Source organism: Ranitomeya imitator, chromosome 4 (genome assembly GCF_032444005.1).
Source record: "Ranitomeya imitator isolate aRanImi1 chromosome 4, aRanImi1.pri, whole genome shotgun sequence".
NCBI classification, from domain to species: Eukaryota; Metazoa; Chordata; class Amphibia; order Anura; family Dendrobatidae; genus Ranitomeya; species Ranitomeya imitator.
Window position 1 is genome coordinate 436,853,157 of NC_091285.1, and position 15,865 is coordinate 436,869,021.

A 15,865-nucleotide genomic window follows, 5' to 3' on the forward strand; every position below is an offset into this window, starting at 1 on the left:
CAATTCTTAGGTTCAACTCCAAGTTGTGCCTACATACTGCCACATTTCAAAGCTTTAACACCAGAATTCTGATATGAAAATTTTAAAGAATCAAGCCCAAAATTTTGTAAAGTAGGCAAAAGGTCAACTCTATAATATTAGCTCATGTTAGAAATGAATAGACCTATAAAGCAGTGTAACTCTAAGTTAAAGTTTTATGTCTAGGAATAACTAGAGGAAAAGAAAACATGTACTGTTTCATATAATTTTTCAGCAAAATGGATGACCTGCTGTATGAAACTGCACAGAAATAAAATCTTGGAACTGAGCATATGCTATATCTAAAGGAATAATACGTAGATACAAAATCATGAAATACAATTGAATATTTTATTTAAGTTTAGTGCAAACTTAGTAGAAAGTCTTAAAGCACTAAAACATTAAGAAGATGGAGTTTGCTCCTTCCCAAAATATTTTCTCTTTTTATTCCACAGCTCTTACTTAGGGCCTTTATCTTTAGAGTTTTCTGGAAGAGATCTTGAGGCTCTAGACCCTCAAAAAAGAAATCTTCATTGAAGATTGGGCTGCGGCTTCCGCGAATCAGGGTACTTCTTTGCTTTTGATTTTTGCCAGGTACTAATGATATGGAAATGTAGCAGCTGATGTTTTTGGGATCTATGGACTGTTTATACAGTCCTTCTGCACTGACAAGACGAATACGGAGTCTCAGGTTTTCTGGTCGATATTCAGTGGACAGCCTTAAGATTCCTCCTGTGTCTAGAGTTACAGCATTATCTACGGGGAATTGTCCAGGGGACAACAGCAAACCACTGGTGGAATGTGCAGGAGAGTCATATGCCCATTCCTGGGATGTTCTTCTGGTGATACACGGACTACTGTCTGTTGAGCTATCCTCATCAGTTGAGATTGAACTGTTTCTCAGAGCAGAAGACTTATAGCCGACCTTAAAGGCCCTAGACAATTTATTTTCCTGGTTGAAGGATTTTAACAATTTAATTGGGAAAGATCTATGGAGCAGAGGAGAGCTAAAAGGAGATGAGTCAGTTGAAGAAGTTGTGTCGCTATCTAAAGTTCCAGAGCGTTTAAGAGGTCGTAACTTCAATGTGCTGTAGTAGTTTGGTAAGGCAATTTCTTTACAAGATACAGTATTACAGCGAGATCGAGGTAGCAAAATAGGTGGATTAGCAGGGTCATTGTGAAACAGTGATTCTTTTCTTCTTGTATTTGGACATTCCAGCAAGGTACAGAAACCATAGCAGGTCTGTGTTTTTGCAAGATGGGGCAATGACAAAGCAGCTTGTGACTGAGGATCAGCATTAGTATTCTCTCCTTCTAGAGTATCTTCCACACTCTCCACTTGAATGGTATGAGTGTCATATAAACTTGGTCTTGCTGCTTCAAACATCGACATACTGAGGTCAGGAATGGACAGGTACTGAGTACCTGAATTTAGCTCTTTGTGAGTTTGGTGCCTAGGAGGTATACAAAATTCAGGAATGCTATCTGGTGTCAAGACATTTGTAAAAGTGGAAAGATAATGCCGGGGCTTCTCTTTTCCAACCATGGTCAGCATACAAATTTTCTGGCCACAATAAGCTTAGTGACATCGACAGTCACACGTTAAAAGGAGGCTGGATGTGCTGAAACATAAGAAGAGAAAATCATTAGGTATGAAAACAGATCCACAGTTTTTAAGAGTAACATATTTAAAACATCTAAAGTATCCTTATGACTACAATCAATTGCTAATAATATGTAACTGTTTGCCTCCCCAGCGCTTGTGATCACAGTAGCTGCTTGCAGTGAGATCTGTGTGATCCAGATAGACATATCAGTCTTACCACGTCACACTAAGAAAGCTGGATCGGACCTACTTTTCTGTTATTCCCCCGTATGTCACAACCTTCTTATAATTGGGCAACATCATGTAAGGAAAAAAGTAAATGACTCCACAGAAGAATCTCTGTTAACGCCCCATAGTTAAAGGGAAAAAAATAACATATACCGTACATACTCGAGTATAAGCCGACCCCCCTAATTTTGCCACAAAAAACTGGGAAAACTTAATGACTCGAATATAAGCCTAGGGTGGAAAATACAGCAGCTACTGGTAATTTTCAAAAATAAAAATAGATACCAATAAAAGTAAAATTAATTGAGACATCAGTAGGTTAAGTGTTTTTGAATATCCATATTGAATCAGGAGCCCCATATAATGCTCCATACAGTTTATGATGGGCTCCATAAGATGTTCCATATTAAAATATGCCCCATATAATGCTGCACAAATGTTGATTATGACCCCATAAGATGCTCCATACAGACATTTGCCCCGTATAATGCTCCACAAATGTGGATTATGGCCCCATAAGATGCTCCATACAGATAACTGCCCCATATAATGCTGCACATGGCCGGATAAGATGCCCCATACAGACATTTGCCCCCATTTATGACTGCTCGGAGATTTAGTTTTTGTTGATTCAGCTGCTTGATTTACAGCTATTAGCCAGCCTAAGTACATGTGGGGGTTGCCTGGTTGCTAGGGAGTCCCCACATGTAATCAAGCTGTCTAGTAGTTGCAAATCATCTAGCTGTGGCAAGGAAAACTAAATCTCCGAACACTAACAAATACTCAGAGACCACCTGATCGTGCTCGGGAAAACCCGAGCAACGAGTATATTCGCTCATCACTAATAATTAAGAATAAACGCTGTGTCATCACAGTATGTTACGCTATGATGCAACTAATGCTCTGTGCAAATTGTGTTCAATGCTTCAGATTTTGACAGATACAACATAAATCTGCCTGGCACACAGGGTAGTGGTTTTGTTATACTATAACGGTTAACAAAAAATGGAGCCTAAGTGAACCTAACAAAAAAATCCTATTTGACCACTTTTGGCATTTGTTGTGGATTCTGTAGGCCAAAAATTATATTGTAATAGAAAAAAAAAACATCATAATGATTACAATGACCTTTTGATTTCTGCCTAGTATCAATGTTCACGTGACAGCAGGGTTAACTGCAGCTGGACACGTCATTCAGTCTGATATGCACAATACTTGGTAGAGTCCTGTACATAACACTATTTAGAACCCATGACATCGCTGTGGAGTACCTCTCTAGTGATGTGCTTGTATTGTGCAAACAATAGCATAGAAATAACTCCTAGACTGTCACTGAATCCAGAGGTGTTCAGACTGACTTTACTAAGGTGGGGTCACCCAGAAAGCGACCTGATGGCGACCAGGGAGAACGCCAAGACTGTGAATTTCAGGATTAGGTGTCTGTCATAGACATCCTACCATTCTGGCCAAGGAGATCGTGGTTCACTTTCCTCATGACAATGAGCCAGGGTCATTTATGGAAGCTTCCCCTCCAACAGATCCTGATTTCTCAGGGGATGGTTCTGTGTCAGACCCTGAGAGCTCTCAATCTGACAGCATGGAGGTTGACCGCCCCATATTGAAAACTAAAGGTTTTCAAAAAGGGTGTTGGATACGCTAGCTCACTCTAGGAGTGATGCAACCAACTTGGCCTACGCATGGATAAAGAAAATGTTTTCCTCTTGGTGCTCAAGGAGATCCATCAACCCTGGAGAACCTTCCATCCCACAGATCTTGGAATTCTTGCAGGATGGATTTGACAGAGGACTTAAACCTGGTACTATCAGAGTCCAGGTTCAGCTATCTCTGCTTGCCTTAGAAGACGCCAGGGAAAAGATCTCTCTACTCTCAACATCGTAAGATGTCTAAAGTTTTACCTCGAACGATCTCAGGCGTTCAGAAAGGATGACAACCTCCTGGTACTTCATTCAGGAAAGTTCAAGGGGAAGAAGGCCTCAAAACCTTCCTTTTTTAGATGGATTTGTGATTGCATTAGACTGTGCTATCAAAATGCCAACATTCCACCTCCTCAGTTCACCTCTGCCTATTCAACTAGGGCAGTATCTACTAACCAAGCTGAGAGGGATCTGGTGACTATTGACCACATATGTCGCTCAGCTACATGGCCAACACTAATGACTTTCTTTAAATACTATAGGTTAAAAGCTTCCTCTGCTCTATTTACCACCTTTCCCAGATCTATTCTAGACCCAGTCTCAATCCCTCCCAAATAAAGAATACATGCTAGATCCCATAGTGTGCTACTGTGGACGTAGGGGGGAAGATTGGATTATTGTGTTAATCTGTTTTCCCCTAGTCCAACAGCAGCACAAGGCTACCACCCTGTAAAGTATGTGTTACTAATGTCATGCTATTAAACTGATGGCTTGTGGGATGCTTCCCCCTTCCTGGGGAAGATGAGGGGCTGGGACTACTTAAAATCATTAAATATTCCACTTTGTCCCGTTACCACACAGGGGCATGGTAACCCCATATTGTGCTGCTGTTGGACTAGGGGAAAACAGATTAACACAATAATCCAATCTTCCATTATGTCAAATTCTCAGTGCCAAAAAGGTGTTTCAAGACTTGATAGAGATGTTTTGTCTAAAAAGAAATCAGTGGCAGCTCTAGATCACTATCTACACTAAAGTAATCTTCTCAGATTTTTCTTACAAATCTAAAATTAATTTTTACTGGATTTCTTTTTTTATTATTCAGTAAGGAATTCCAATACCTGCCTTGATATAGGGCCATCTATACAGCACATATTATAACACACATTGTGGTTAGTATATCAGGTGAGGAAAATAAGTATTTGAAATACTGCTGATTTTCAAAGTTTTCCCACCTACAATAATGGAGAGGTCTATAATTTTTATTGTAGGTACGCTTCAACTATGAAAGAGATTTTAAAAATAAAAGCCAGAAAATCACATTGTATCATTTTAAAAAAAATTAAATAGCATTTTATTGCATGAAATAAGTATTTGATCACATACCAACCAGCAAGATTTCTGGCTCTCACAGACCTGTTTTTCTTTAACCCCTTTACCCCCAAGGGTGGTTTGCACGTTAATGACCGGGCCAATTTTTACAATTCTGACCACTGTCCATTTATGAGGTTATAACTCTGGAACGCTTCAACGGATTCCAGTGATTCTGACATTGTTTTCTCGTGACATATTGTACTTCATGATAGTGGTAAAAATTATTTGATAGTACCTGCGTTTATTTGTGAAAAAAATGGAAATTTGGCAAAAATTATGAAAATTTTGCAATTTTCCAAATTTGAATTTTTATGCAATTAAATCACAGAGATATGTCACACAAAATACTTAATAAGTAACATTTCCCACATGTCTACTTTACATCAGCACAATTTTGGAACAAAAATGTTTTTTTGTTAGGGAGTTATAAGGGTTAAAAGTTGATCAGCAATTTCTCATTTTTACAACACCATTTTTTTTTAGGGACCACATCTAATTTGAAGTCATTTTGAGGGGTCTATATGATAGAAAATACCCAAGTGTGACACCATTCTAAAAACTGCACCCCTCATGGTGCTCAAAACCATATTCAAGAAGTGTATTAACCCTTCTGGTGCTTCACAGGAATTTTTGGAATGTTTAAATAAAAATTAACATTTAACTTTTTTTCACACAAAATTTATTTCAGCTCCAATTTGTTTTATTTTACCAAGGGTAACAGGAGAAAATGGACCCCAAAAGTTGTTGTACAATTTGTCCTGAGTACACCGATACCCCATATGTGGGGGTAAACCACTGTTTGGGCGCATGACAGAGCTCGGAAGCGAAGGAGCGCCGTTTGACTTTTCAATGCAAAATTGACTGGAATCGAGGTGGGACACCATGTTGCGTTTGGAGAGCCCCTGATGTGCCTAGACATTGAAACCCCCTACAAGTGACACCATTTTGGAAAGTAGACCCCCTAAGGAACTTATCTAGAGGTGTGGTGAGCACTTTGACCCACCAAGTGCTTCACAGAAGTTTATAATGCAGAACCGTAAAAATAAAAAATCATATTTTTTCACAAAAATTATCTTTTCGCCTCCAATTTTTTATTTTCCCAAGGGTAAGAGAAGAAATTGGACCCCAAAAGTTGTTGTACAATTTGTCCTGAGTACGCTGATACCCCATATGTGGGGGTAAACCACTGTTTGGGCGCATGGGAGAGCTCGGAAGGGAAGGAGCGCCGTTTGACTTTTCAATGCAAAATTGACAGGAATTGAGATGGGACGCCATGTTGCGTTTAGAGAGCCACTGATGTGCCTAAACATTGAAACCCCCCACAAGTGACACCATTTTTGAAAGTAGACCCCTAAGGAACTTATCTAGATGTGTTTTGAGCGCTTTGACCCACAGAAGTTTATAATGCAGAGCCGTAAAAATAAAACAAAATTTTTTTCCCACAAAAATTATTTTTTTAGCCCCCAGTTTTGTATTTTCCCGAGGGTAACAGGAGAAATTGGACCCCAAAATTTGTTGTCCAATTTGTCCTAAGTGCGCTGATACCCCATAAGTGGGGGGGGAACCACTGTTTGGGCGCATGGGAGGGCTCGGAAGGAAAGGAGCTCCATTTGGAATGCAGACTTAGATGGAATGGTCTGCAGGTGTCACATTGCGCTTGCAGAGCCCCTAATGTACCTAAACAGTAGAAACCCACCACAAGTGACACCATTTTGGAAACTAGACACCCTAAGGAACTCATCTAGATGTGTTGTTAGAGCTTTGAACCCCCAAGTGTTTCACTACAGTTTGTAACGCAGAGCCGTGAAAATAATTAAAAAAAAAACTTTCCCCCCAAAATTATTTTTTAGCCCCCCGTTTTGTATTTTCCCGAGGGTAAGAGGAGAAATTCGACCCCAAAAGTTGTTGTCCAATTTGTCCTGAGTACGCTGATACCCCATATGTGGGGGGAACTACCGTTTGGGCACATGGGAGGGCTCGGAAGCGAAGGAGTGCCATTTGGAATGCAGACTTAGATGGAATAGTCTGCAGGCGTCACATTGCATTTGCAGAGCCCCTAATGTACCTAAACAGTAGAAACCCCCCACAAGTGACCCCATATTGGAAACTAGACCCCCCAGGGAACTCATCTAGATGTGTTGTGAGAACTTTGAACCCCCAAGTGTTTCACTACAGTTTATAACGCAGAGCCGTGAAAATAAAAAATCTTTTTTTTCCCACAAAAATTATTTTTTAGCCCCCAGTTTTGTATTTTACCAAAGGTAACAGGAGAAATTGGACCCCAAAAGTTGTTGTCCTATTTGTCCTGATGACGCTGATACCCCATATGTTGGGGTAAACCCCTGTTTGGGCACACGGGAGAGCTCGGAAGGGAAGGAGCACTGTTTTACTTTTTCAACGCAGAATTGGCTGGAATTGAGATCGGACGCCATGTCGTGTTTGGAGAGCCCTGATGTGCCTAAACAGTGGAAACCCCCAAATTATAACTGAAACCCTAATCCAAACACACCCCTAACCCTAATTCCAACAGTAACCCTAACCACACCTCTAACCCTGACACACCCCTAACCCTAATCCCAACCCTATTCCCAACTGTAAATGTAATCTGAACCCTAACCCTTGCCCTAACCCTAGCCCTAACCCTAGCCCTAACCCTAGCCCTAACCCTAGCCCTAGCTCTAACCCTAGCCCTAACCCTAATGGGAAAATGGAAATAAATACATTTTTTCAATATTTCCCTAACTAAGGGGGTGATGAAGGGGGGTTTGATTTACTTTATAGCGGGTTTTTTAGCGGATTTTTATGATTGGCAGCCGTCACACACTGAAAGACGCTTTTTACTGCAAAAAATATTTTTTGCATTACCACATTTTGAGAGCTATAATTTTTTCCATATTTTGGTCCACAGAGTCATGTGAGGTCTTGGGAGGGCTCGGAAGGAAAGGAGCTCCATTTGGAATGCAGACTTAGATGGAATGGTCTGCAGGTGTCACATTGCGCTTGCAGAGCCCCTAATGTACCTAAACAGTAGAAACCCACCACAAGTGACACCATTTTGGAAACTAGACACCCTAAGGAACTCATCTAGATGTGTTGTTAGAGCTTTGAACCCCCAAGTGTTTCACTACAGTTTGTAACGCAGAGCCGTGAAAATAATTAAAAAAAAAACTTTCCCCCCAAAATTATTTTTTAGCCCCCCGTTTTGTATTTTCCCGAGGGTAAGAGGAGAAATTCGACCCCAAAAGTTGTTGTCCAATTTGTCCTGAGTACGCTGATACCCCATATGTGGGGGGAACCACCGTTTGGGCACATGGGAGGGCTCGGAAGCGAAGGAGTGCCATTTGGAATGCAGACTTAGATGGAATAGTCTGCAGGCGTCACATTGCATTTGCAGAGCCCCTAATGTACCTAAACAGTAGAAACCCCCCACAAGTGACCCCATATTGGAAACTAGACCCCCCAGGGAACTCATCTAGATGTGTTGTGATGAACTTTGAACCCCCAAGTGTTTCACTACAGTTTATAACGCAGAGCCGTGAAAATAAAAAATCTTTTTTTTCCCACAAAAATTATTTTTTAGCCCCCAGTTTTGTATTTTACCAAAGGTAACAGGAGAAATTGGACCCCAAAAGTTGTTGTCCTATTTGTCCTGATGACGCTGATACCCCATATGTTGGGGTAAACCCCTGTTTGGGCACACGGGAGAGCTCGGAAGGGAAGGAGCACTGTTTTACTTTTTCAACGCAGAATTGGCTGGAATTGAGATCGGACGCCATGTCGTGTTTGGAGAGCCCTGATGTGCCTAAACAGTGGAAACCCCCAAATTATAACTGAAACCCTAATCCAAACACACCCCTAACCCTAATTCCAACAGTAACCCTAACCACACCTCTAACCCTGACACACCCCTAACCCTAATCCCAACCCTATTCCCAACTGTAAATGTAATCTGAACCCTAACCCTTGCCCTAACCCTAGCCCTAACCCTAGCCCTAACCCTAGCCCTAACCCTAGCCCTAGCTCTAACCCTAGCCCTAACCCTAGCCCTAATGGGAAAATGGAAATAAATACATTTTTTCAATATTTCCCTAACTAAGGGGGTGATGAAGGGGGGTTTGATTTACTTTATAGCGGGTTTTTTAGCGGATTTTTATGATTGGCAGCCGTCACACACTGAAAGACGCTTTTTACTGAAAAAAATATTTTTTGCATTACCACATTTTGAGAGCTATAATTTTTTCCATATTTTGGTCCACAGAGTCATGTGAGGTCTTGTTTTTTGCGGGACGAGTTGACGTTTTTATTGGTAACATTTTCGGGAACGTGACATTTTTTGATCGCTTTTTATTCCGATTTTTGTGAGGAAGAATGACCAAAAACCAGCTATTCATGAATTTCTTTTGGGGGAGGCGTTTATACCGTTCCGCGTTTGGTAAAATTGATAAAGCAGTTTTATTCTTCGGGTCAGTACGATTACAGCGACACCTCATTTATATCATTTTTTTATGTTTTGGCGCTTTTATACGATAAAAACTATTTTATAGAAAAAATAATTATTTTGGCATCGCTTTATTCTCAGGACTATAACTTTTTTATTTTTTTGCTGATGATGCTGTATGGTGGCTCGTTTTTTGCGGGACAAGATGACGTTTTCAGCGGTACCATGGTTATTTCTATATGTCTTTTTGATCGCGTGTTATTCCACTTTTTGTTCGGTGGTATGATAATAAAGAGTTGTTTTTTGCCTCATTTTTTTTTTCTTACGGTGTTTACTGAAGGGGTTAACTAGTGGGCCAGTTTTATAGGTTGGGTCGTTACGGACGCGGCGATACTAAATATGTGTACTTTTATTGTTTTTTTTTTATTTAGATGAAGAAATGTATTTATGGGAATAATATTTTTTTTTCATTATTTAGGAATATTTTTTTTAGTTTTTTTTTACACATTTGGATTTTTTTTTTTTTACTTTTTTTTTTTTGTCCCAAGGGGGAACATCACAGATCGGTGATCTGACAGTGTGCACAGCACTCTGTCAGATCACCGATCTGACATGCAGCACTGCAGGCTTCACAGTGCTTGCTCTGAGCAGGCACTTGGTAAGCCACCTCCCTCCCTGCAGGGCCCGGATCCGCGGCCATCTTGGATCCGGGCCTGGAGCAAGCAGGGAGGGAGGTAAGACCCTCGCAGCAACGTGATCACATCGCGTTGCTGCGGGGGGCTCAGGGAAGCCCGCAGGGAGCCCCCTCCCTGCGGGAAGCTTCCCTATACCGCCGGCACATCGCGATCATCTTTGATTGTGGTGTGCCAGGGGTTAATGTGCCGGGGGTGGTCCGTGACCGCTCCTGGCACATAGTGCCGGATGTCAGCTGCGATAGGCAGCTGACACCCAGCCACGATCGGCGGCGCTCCCCCCGTGAGCGCTGCCGATCGCATATGACGTACTATCCAGTCGGTGGTCATAGGGGCCCACCCCACCTCGACGGGATAGTACGTCTAATGTCAGAAAGGGGTTAGGAAGCTCTCCTACTCTTCACTGTATTAATTGCACATGTTTGAACTCATTACCTGTATAAAAGACACCTGTCCACACACTCAATCAATCACACTCCAACCTCTCCACCATGGCTAAGACCAAAGAGCTGTCTAAGGACACCAGGGACAAAACTGAATACCCACAAAAAGCTGGGTTGGGTTACAGGACAATAGGCAAGTAGCTTAGTGAGAAGGCAACAATTGTTGGCACAATTATTAGAAAATGTAAAAACACAAGATGACTGTCCATCTTCCTCGGTCGTGGACTCCATGCAGGATCTTGCCTTGTGGGGTAAGGATGATTCTGAGAAAGTCAGGAATAAGCCCAGAACTACACGGGAGGACCTTGTCAATGACCTGAAGATATTTGGGACCAAAGTCTCAAACATTACCGCTAGTAACACACTACGCCTCCATGGATTAAAATCCTGCAGGAAACACAAGGTCCCCCTGCGCACGCAAGCACATGTACAAGCCCATTTGAAGTTCGCCAATGACCATCTGGATGATCCAGAGGAGGCATGGGAGAAGGTCATATGGTCAGATGAGACCAAAATAAAACTATTTGGTATCAACTCCACTTGCCGTGTTTGGAGGAAGGAGAAGGATGAGAACAATTTCAATAACTCCGTCCCAAACATGAAGTATAGTGGGGGAAACATCATACTTTGGGGGAGCTTTTCTGCAAAGAGGACAGAACAACTGCACAATACCAAAGGGAATATGGATGGGGTCACGTATCGTGAGATTTTGGCCAACCACCTCCTTCCCACAGTAACAGCATTAAAGATGGGTCGTGGCTGGGTCTTCCAGCATGACAGTGACCTGAAATACACAGCCAGGGCAACTAAGGAAGGGCTGTGTAAGAAGCATTTCAAGGTCCTGGAGTGGCCTAACAAGTCTTCAGACCTGAGCCCAATAAAAAAATATTTAGAGGGAGCCGAAACTCAATGTTGCCCAGCGACAGCCCCAAAACCTGAAACATCTGGGAAAGAACTGTATGAAGGAGTAGGCCAAAATCCTTGCTGCAGTGTGTGCAAACTTAGTCAAGAACTACAGGAAACGTATGTCCTCTGTAATTGCAAACAAAGGTTTCTGTATCAAATATTAAAGTTCTGTTTTTCTATTGTTTCAATGCTTATTTCAATGCTAATTAATTATGTAAACAATAATAATATGTGATTTTCTGGATTTTATTTTAGATTCTGTCTCTCACAGTTGAAGTCGACCTACGATTACAATTACAGACCTCTCAATTCTGTGTAGGTGGGAAAACTTGCAAAATCATCGATGTATCAAATACTTATTTTCCCTACTGTATATTGTGAGATCCTTAAACCACACTCTGTAACTAGAGCTAACATGAACAGATGGTAAGGTAACAACATAAGACTTTGTTCAGTTAAACAGTTACTAAGCAGTGGACAACCATAAATAAGGTATGTCGTAGATGCAACTGCAAAGCCAGAAATCAGAGGAAACAAATCAGTAATTGTAGAAAAAAGGCGAAAAAAAGTCAGCTCACCCACTCAGAAGTACATGGGAAACAGCAGTGCCGCAGAAAGCTAAATCTGTAGGAATTTTTATTCCCTTACCAAATGCAATGGCAGGTTGAATGCCCGGCCACTGCTGCATTAATTTTCTATGGGGCTGCTGAAAAAAGCCAAGTGGAAAGTTCGGCAACCCTTTAGGCAAAGAATAGAGTGGTGGTGAAGCATGTGAACTGCCGCTCCTTCCTAAGGCTATGTGCACATGGTGCGGATTGGCCGCTGTGTTTTCCATCAGGTTTACAGTACCATGTAAATCTATGGAAAATCAAATCCGCTGTGACCATGTTGCGGAAAATACCACGCAGAAACGCTGCGTTGTATTTTCCGCAGCATGTCAATTCTTTGTGCGGATTCTGCAGCGTTTTACACCTGCTCCTCAATAGGAATCCGCAGGTGTAAAACTGCAGGAGAAATCTGCACAAAAAATGCAGGAAATTTGCGGTAAATCCACAGGTAAAACGCAATGCATTTTACCTGCGGATTTTTCAAAAACGGTGCGGAAAAATTTGCACATGAATCCGCAATGTGGGCACATAAAAATATCCTATTCTGACAATCAGTATGGATCCCATTGGGTGGACTCCCACCAATGAACAACTTATTATCTATCTACTATGCATATGATAACTTGTTTTCATTGAACAATCCCTTTAAGTCTGTGATTTCAAAAGATCATTGATTTAATCAAATGAATTCTATATGGAACTAAAACCCTTTGAAAGATCCAAGTGTTTGTTTTTTTACTTTGGATCTCACACATAATTACAAATACATTATTGTTGATAGTAAAAAAGAAGAATATGTGGCACTCACCCAGAAAAGCTGCTGAATTAAAGTCCTTTATTCATGCTGCGATAAAACGGAACACTTTTGGAGAGGCGGCTGGGATCGGGAGATGGTGCTGGGAGGAGGAGAGGTGGACGACGATCGTTTCGCGCAAATGCGCTTCAACGGGTCCAGGTCAAGCGCATTTGCGCGAAACGATCGTCGTCCACCTCTCCTCCTCCCAGCACCATCTCCCGATCCCAGCCGCCTCTCCAAAAGTGTTCCGTTTTATCGCAGCATGAATAAAGGACTTTAATTCAGCAGCTTTTCTGGGTGAGTGCCACATATTCTTCTTTTTTACTATATGGAATGGACTTGATTTTTCTATGTGGAGCACCGCCGTAGTCTGCTTTATCTGTGCTTGCTACACGAATCCTGCGCAGACATTGTGCTGCTTTGCGTCAAAGATTGGGTGCATTTTGAGCCTGGTGCCGTCTATATTCTTTGTTTTGTCAATTTTATATACATTATTGTTGAGGTTAATAGGGCTTTCTTTAACATCTGAAGAGGGGCTTATATGTCCTACAGAATTATTTCAATTCGAAATCAAACACTTGTCACTGATGTGATCTTTCAAAGTGAAATATTTCATAGGATATGACTGGATTTCCTAAATGATGGGCTGAGTTTCTGTTTCACACGTGCTCTAAAAAACTGTGAAGCTTGAAAAATATAGCATATACGCCTTAGCTTATATAAATCAACAGACATATAACACTGACTAAAGTGTGCATCTTCTTATTTAGTAAAACTCATTTACTGAAATACTTTTACGTAAGTTGGGTTACGGAACAATATAATTTCTATGCATAAGCTTGCATCATATTGGGAGGAGAAATAGCACTGGAACTAATTCTGTCTCATTTGATCAAAATATAAATGCAATTTTTATTACTTGATGTTACAGAAATACTATGAAATCATTTCTAAGCCTGAAATCATTTCATCGAATCTAATTTCAGGCTTAGGCTATGTGCACACGTTCAGGATTTCTCGCAGAAAATTCCTGAGAAAAATCGGACATTTTCTGCAAGAAATCCGCAAGAAAACGGCATGCGTTTTTGCCGCGATTTTGCAGCGTTTTTGCTGCATTTTTTTCCGGACACTTCCCAATGCATTTTTTGCTGTGGTTTTTACCGCGATGCGTTTTTTTCGCGGAAAAAAACGTATCATGTGCACAAAACATGCGGAATTCATTCTAAATGATGGGATGCTTATTGTATGCGTTTTTTTGCGGTTTTATAGCGTTTTTATCGGGAAAAAACGCGAAAAAAAACTCGAAAAAAACGCAACATGTGCACACAGCCTTAGGCTAGATTCACTTTTTTGATGCAATAACGCTTAGCAATGGATCAGTTGAAATCAGGTGAAAAAGGATGTAAAACTGAAGTACAAAGTATGTCTTCAATTTTCATCCATTCTTATTGGATCCCCATTGTCTTAAATGGCCATGTTTGGTCCACAAAGCAGATGAGATTAGGATATGCTCTATGTCTCAGTGACTGGATACACAGGTCAGTATTTAAAACTGATGTATGGATCACTGAAACTCTATTGGTCCTTGTGCTGTTCATTTAAAAAGGAATACAGCACACATGTGTACAACAGATTTGTGATTACAGTCTAAAGCTTGCATCCAATAAAATGTTACAAAAGTATAAGATAAAAGTTTTTTTTACAGACATTGTAATGAAGAAATAAAGACCTACCAGCCAGAATCGCAGCAGCATGTTGGTGCCATGGTGGAGGTATCAGTATAACAGGTGAGGTCAGGCACCAGGAAGGTTTTTTATTCCCCTATTAATAGGTAGATGTAACATTGAGACTGCATCCAATAAGGCAAGAGCTCATTACCATACCTGGACACAACCCCTCGGCCAGGACGATTGCAACAGCTCTTCCTATTCTTAACCTATTCAATGCCTGTAAACTTAGAATGTGTTCTAATATAGCTATGGCCAATTATTTTTCAGTTTTTCTGTTTAGAAATTTTTTATACATTAAATATTTTAAAAAGCCAATTGTCACGCTCAATAACGTGATCCAACACAAGTGTTTCAGGTACAAGCCAGTCTATAAATGATAAAACTTTATAGTTAATTTGTGCACATTCAGCAATTATGGGATATAATGCAAATGCTGAATTTACTGGGCATATCATATGATGTATGACAAATAAACTAGGGTGCATTTAAAAAGATCTACTGAACCTGAGGACTTTCCATGTGCTTCCTTGCAACTGCGCCTTACAGGAAACTGTATCTGCTGAAGTGAGACGTGTACTTTGTTCATCAGCGCAACCTCATCGGTCACCTTAACAACGGAGTTAAAAAGGAAGGTGCTGGGTCAGCTTAGTACCACATCTAGAGGGAAGGTGAGCCAAGTGCAAATTCTAGCCAACGGATCTGATCCTGTATCTCAGGAAATCAGTGGAAAACTACAGATTTTTACACAACATGAAGAAAAAATGTGCACATTTGACATCACGTTCAGAAAGACTAATAGGACTAAAAATAATTATTTTAACATGGTCAGCAAATAAATTGTATACTTAAGCTCTGATTTAAGATATAAAAAAATACCTAAAATGCAGCACAATCACTTTCCTCCTAGGAGACACAATCATTTAAATGGGATCCTTAACTACTCTTAGGGTATGTTCACAAGAATCATAAATTGAGCACAAGAAAAAAATCTGTGTCTTCCATGCAGATTTTCTATGAATTGCACAAAAAAGGTTTCCTATAGGCAAATAATGTTAGGGATGCATAAGACGTTTTTTTTTTTTATTTTACTTCCACATAAAACTATTAAGCTTTACATTATACAGTATATTTTTTAACACAATTAGTATTTTTATTATCATCACAGAGCAGCAAAATTGCATTCTTCTAAACTGTAATGTATGACTACATGGAGCATTTTTCACGCAGATATCAGAATGTAATACGCAATTCCGAAATCTCCATGAAACTCATCCATTTTTGACAATGTGAAATCTGTGCTGCTGTTCATATGCCTGCGGATTTTTCTGCCGTGGTTTAGAGAAACATATCAATAACCAACACATCACTTAT

General features: G+C 40.6%; 1 protein-coding gene across 1 annotated transcript; it reads right to left on the minus strand.

Annotated features, from left to right (window-relative positions):
• Positions 1-341: 341 nt before the first annotated feature.
• Positions 342-14,534, minus strand: LOC138674179 (C2 calcium-dependent domain-containing protein 4C-like). Its single transcript, XM_069762090.1, has 2 exons — positions 14,498-14,534; positions 342-1,640 (listed from the first exon to the last, which is right to left on the minus strand). The coding sequence occupies exon 2, from the start codon at positions 1,571-1,573 to the stop codon at positions 404-406; it is 1,170 nt and encodes a 389-aa protein (XP_069618191.1). The 5' UTR covers positions 1,574-1,640; positions 14,498-14,534; the 3' UTR covers positions 342-403.
• Positions 14,535-15,865: the final 1,331 nt, after the last annotated feature.

Excerpts from the sequence above, each read along its gene's own strand:
- LOC138674179 (XM_069762090.1), bottom strand. The coding sequence starts at position 1,573 with ATGCTGACCATGGTTGGAAAAGAGAAGCCCCGGCATTATCTTTCCACT.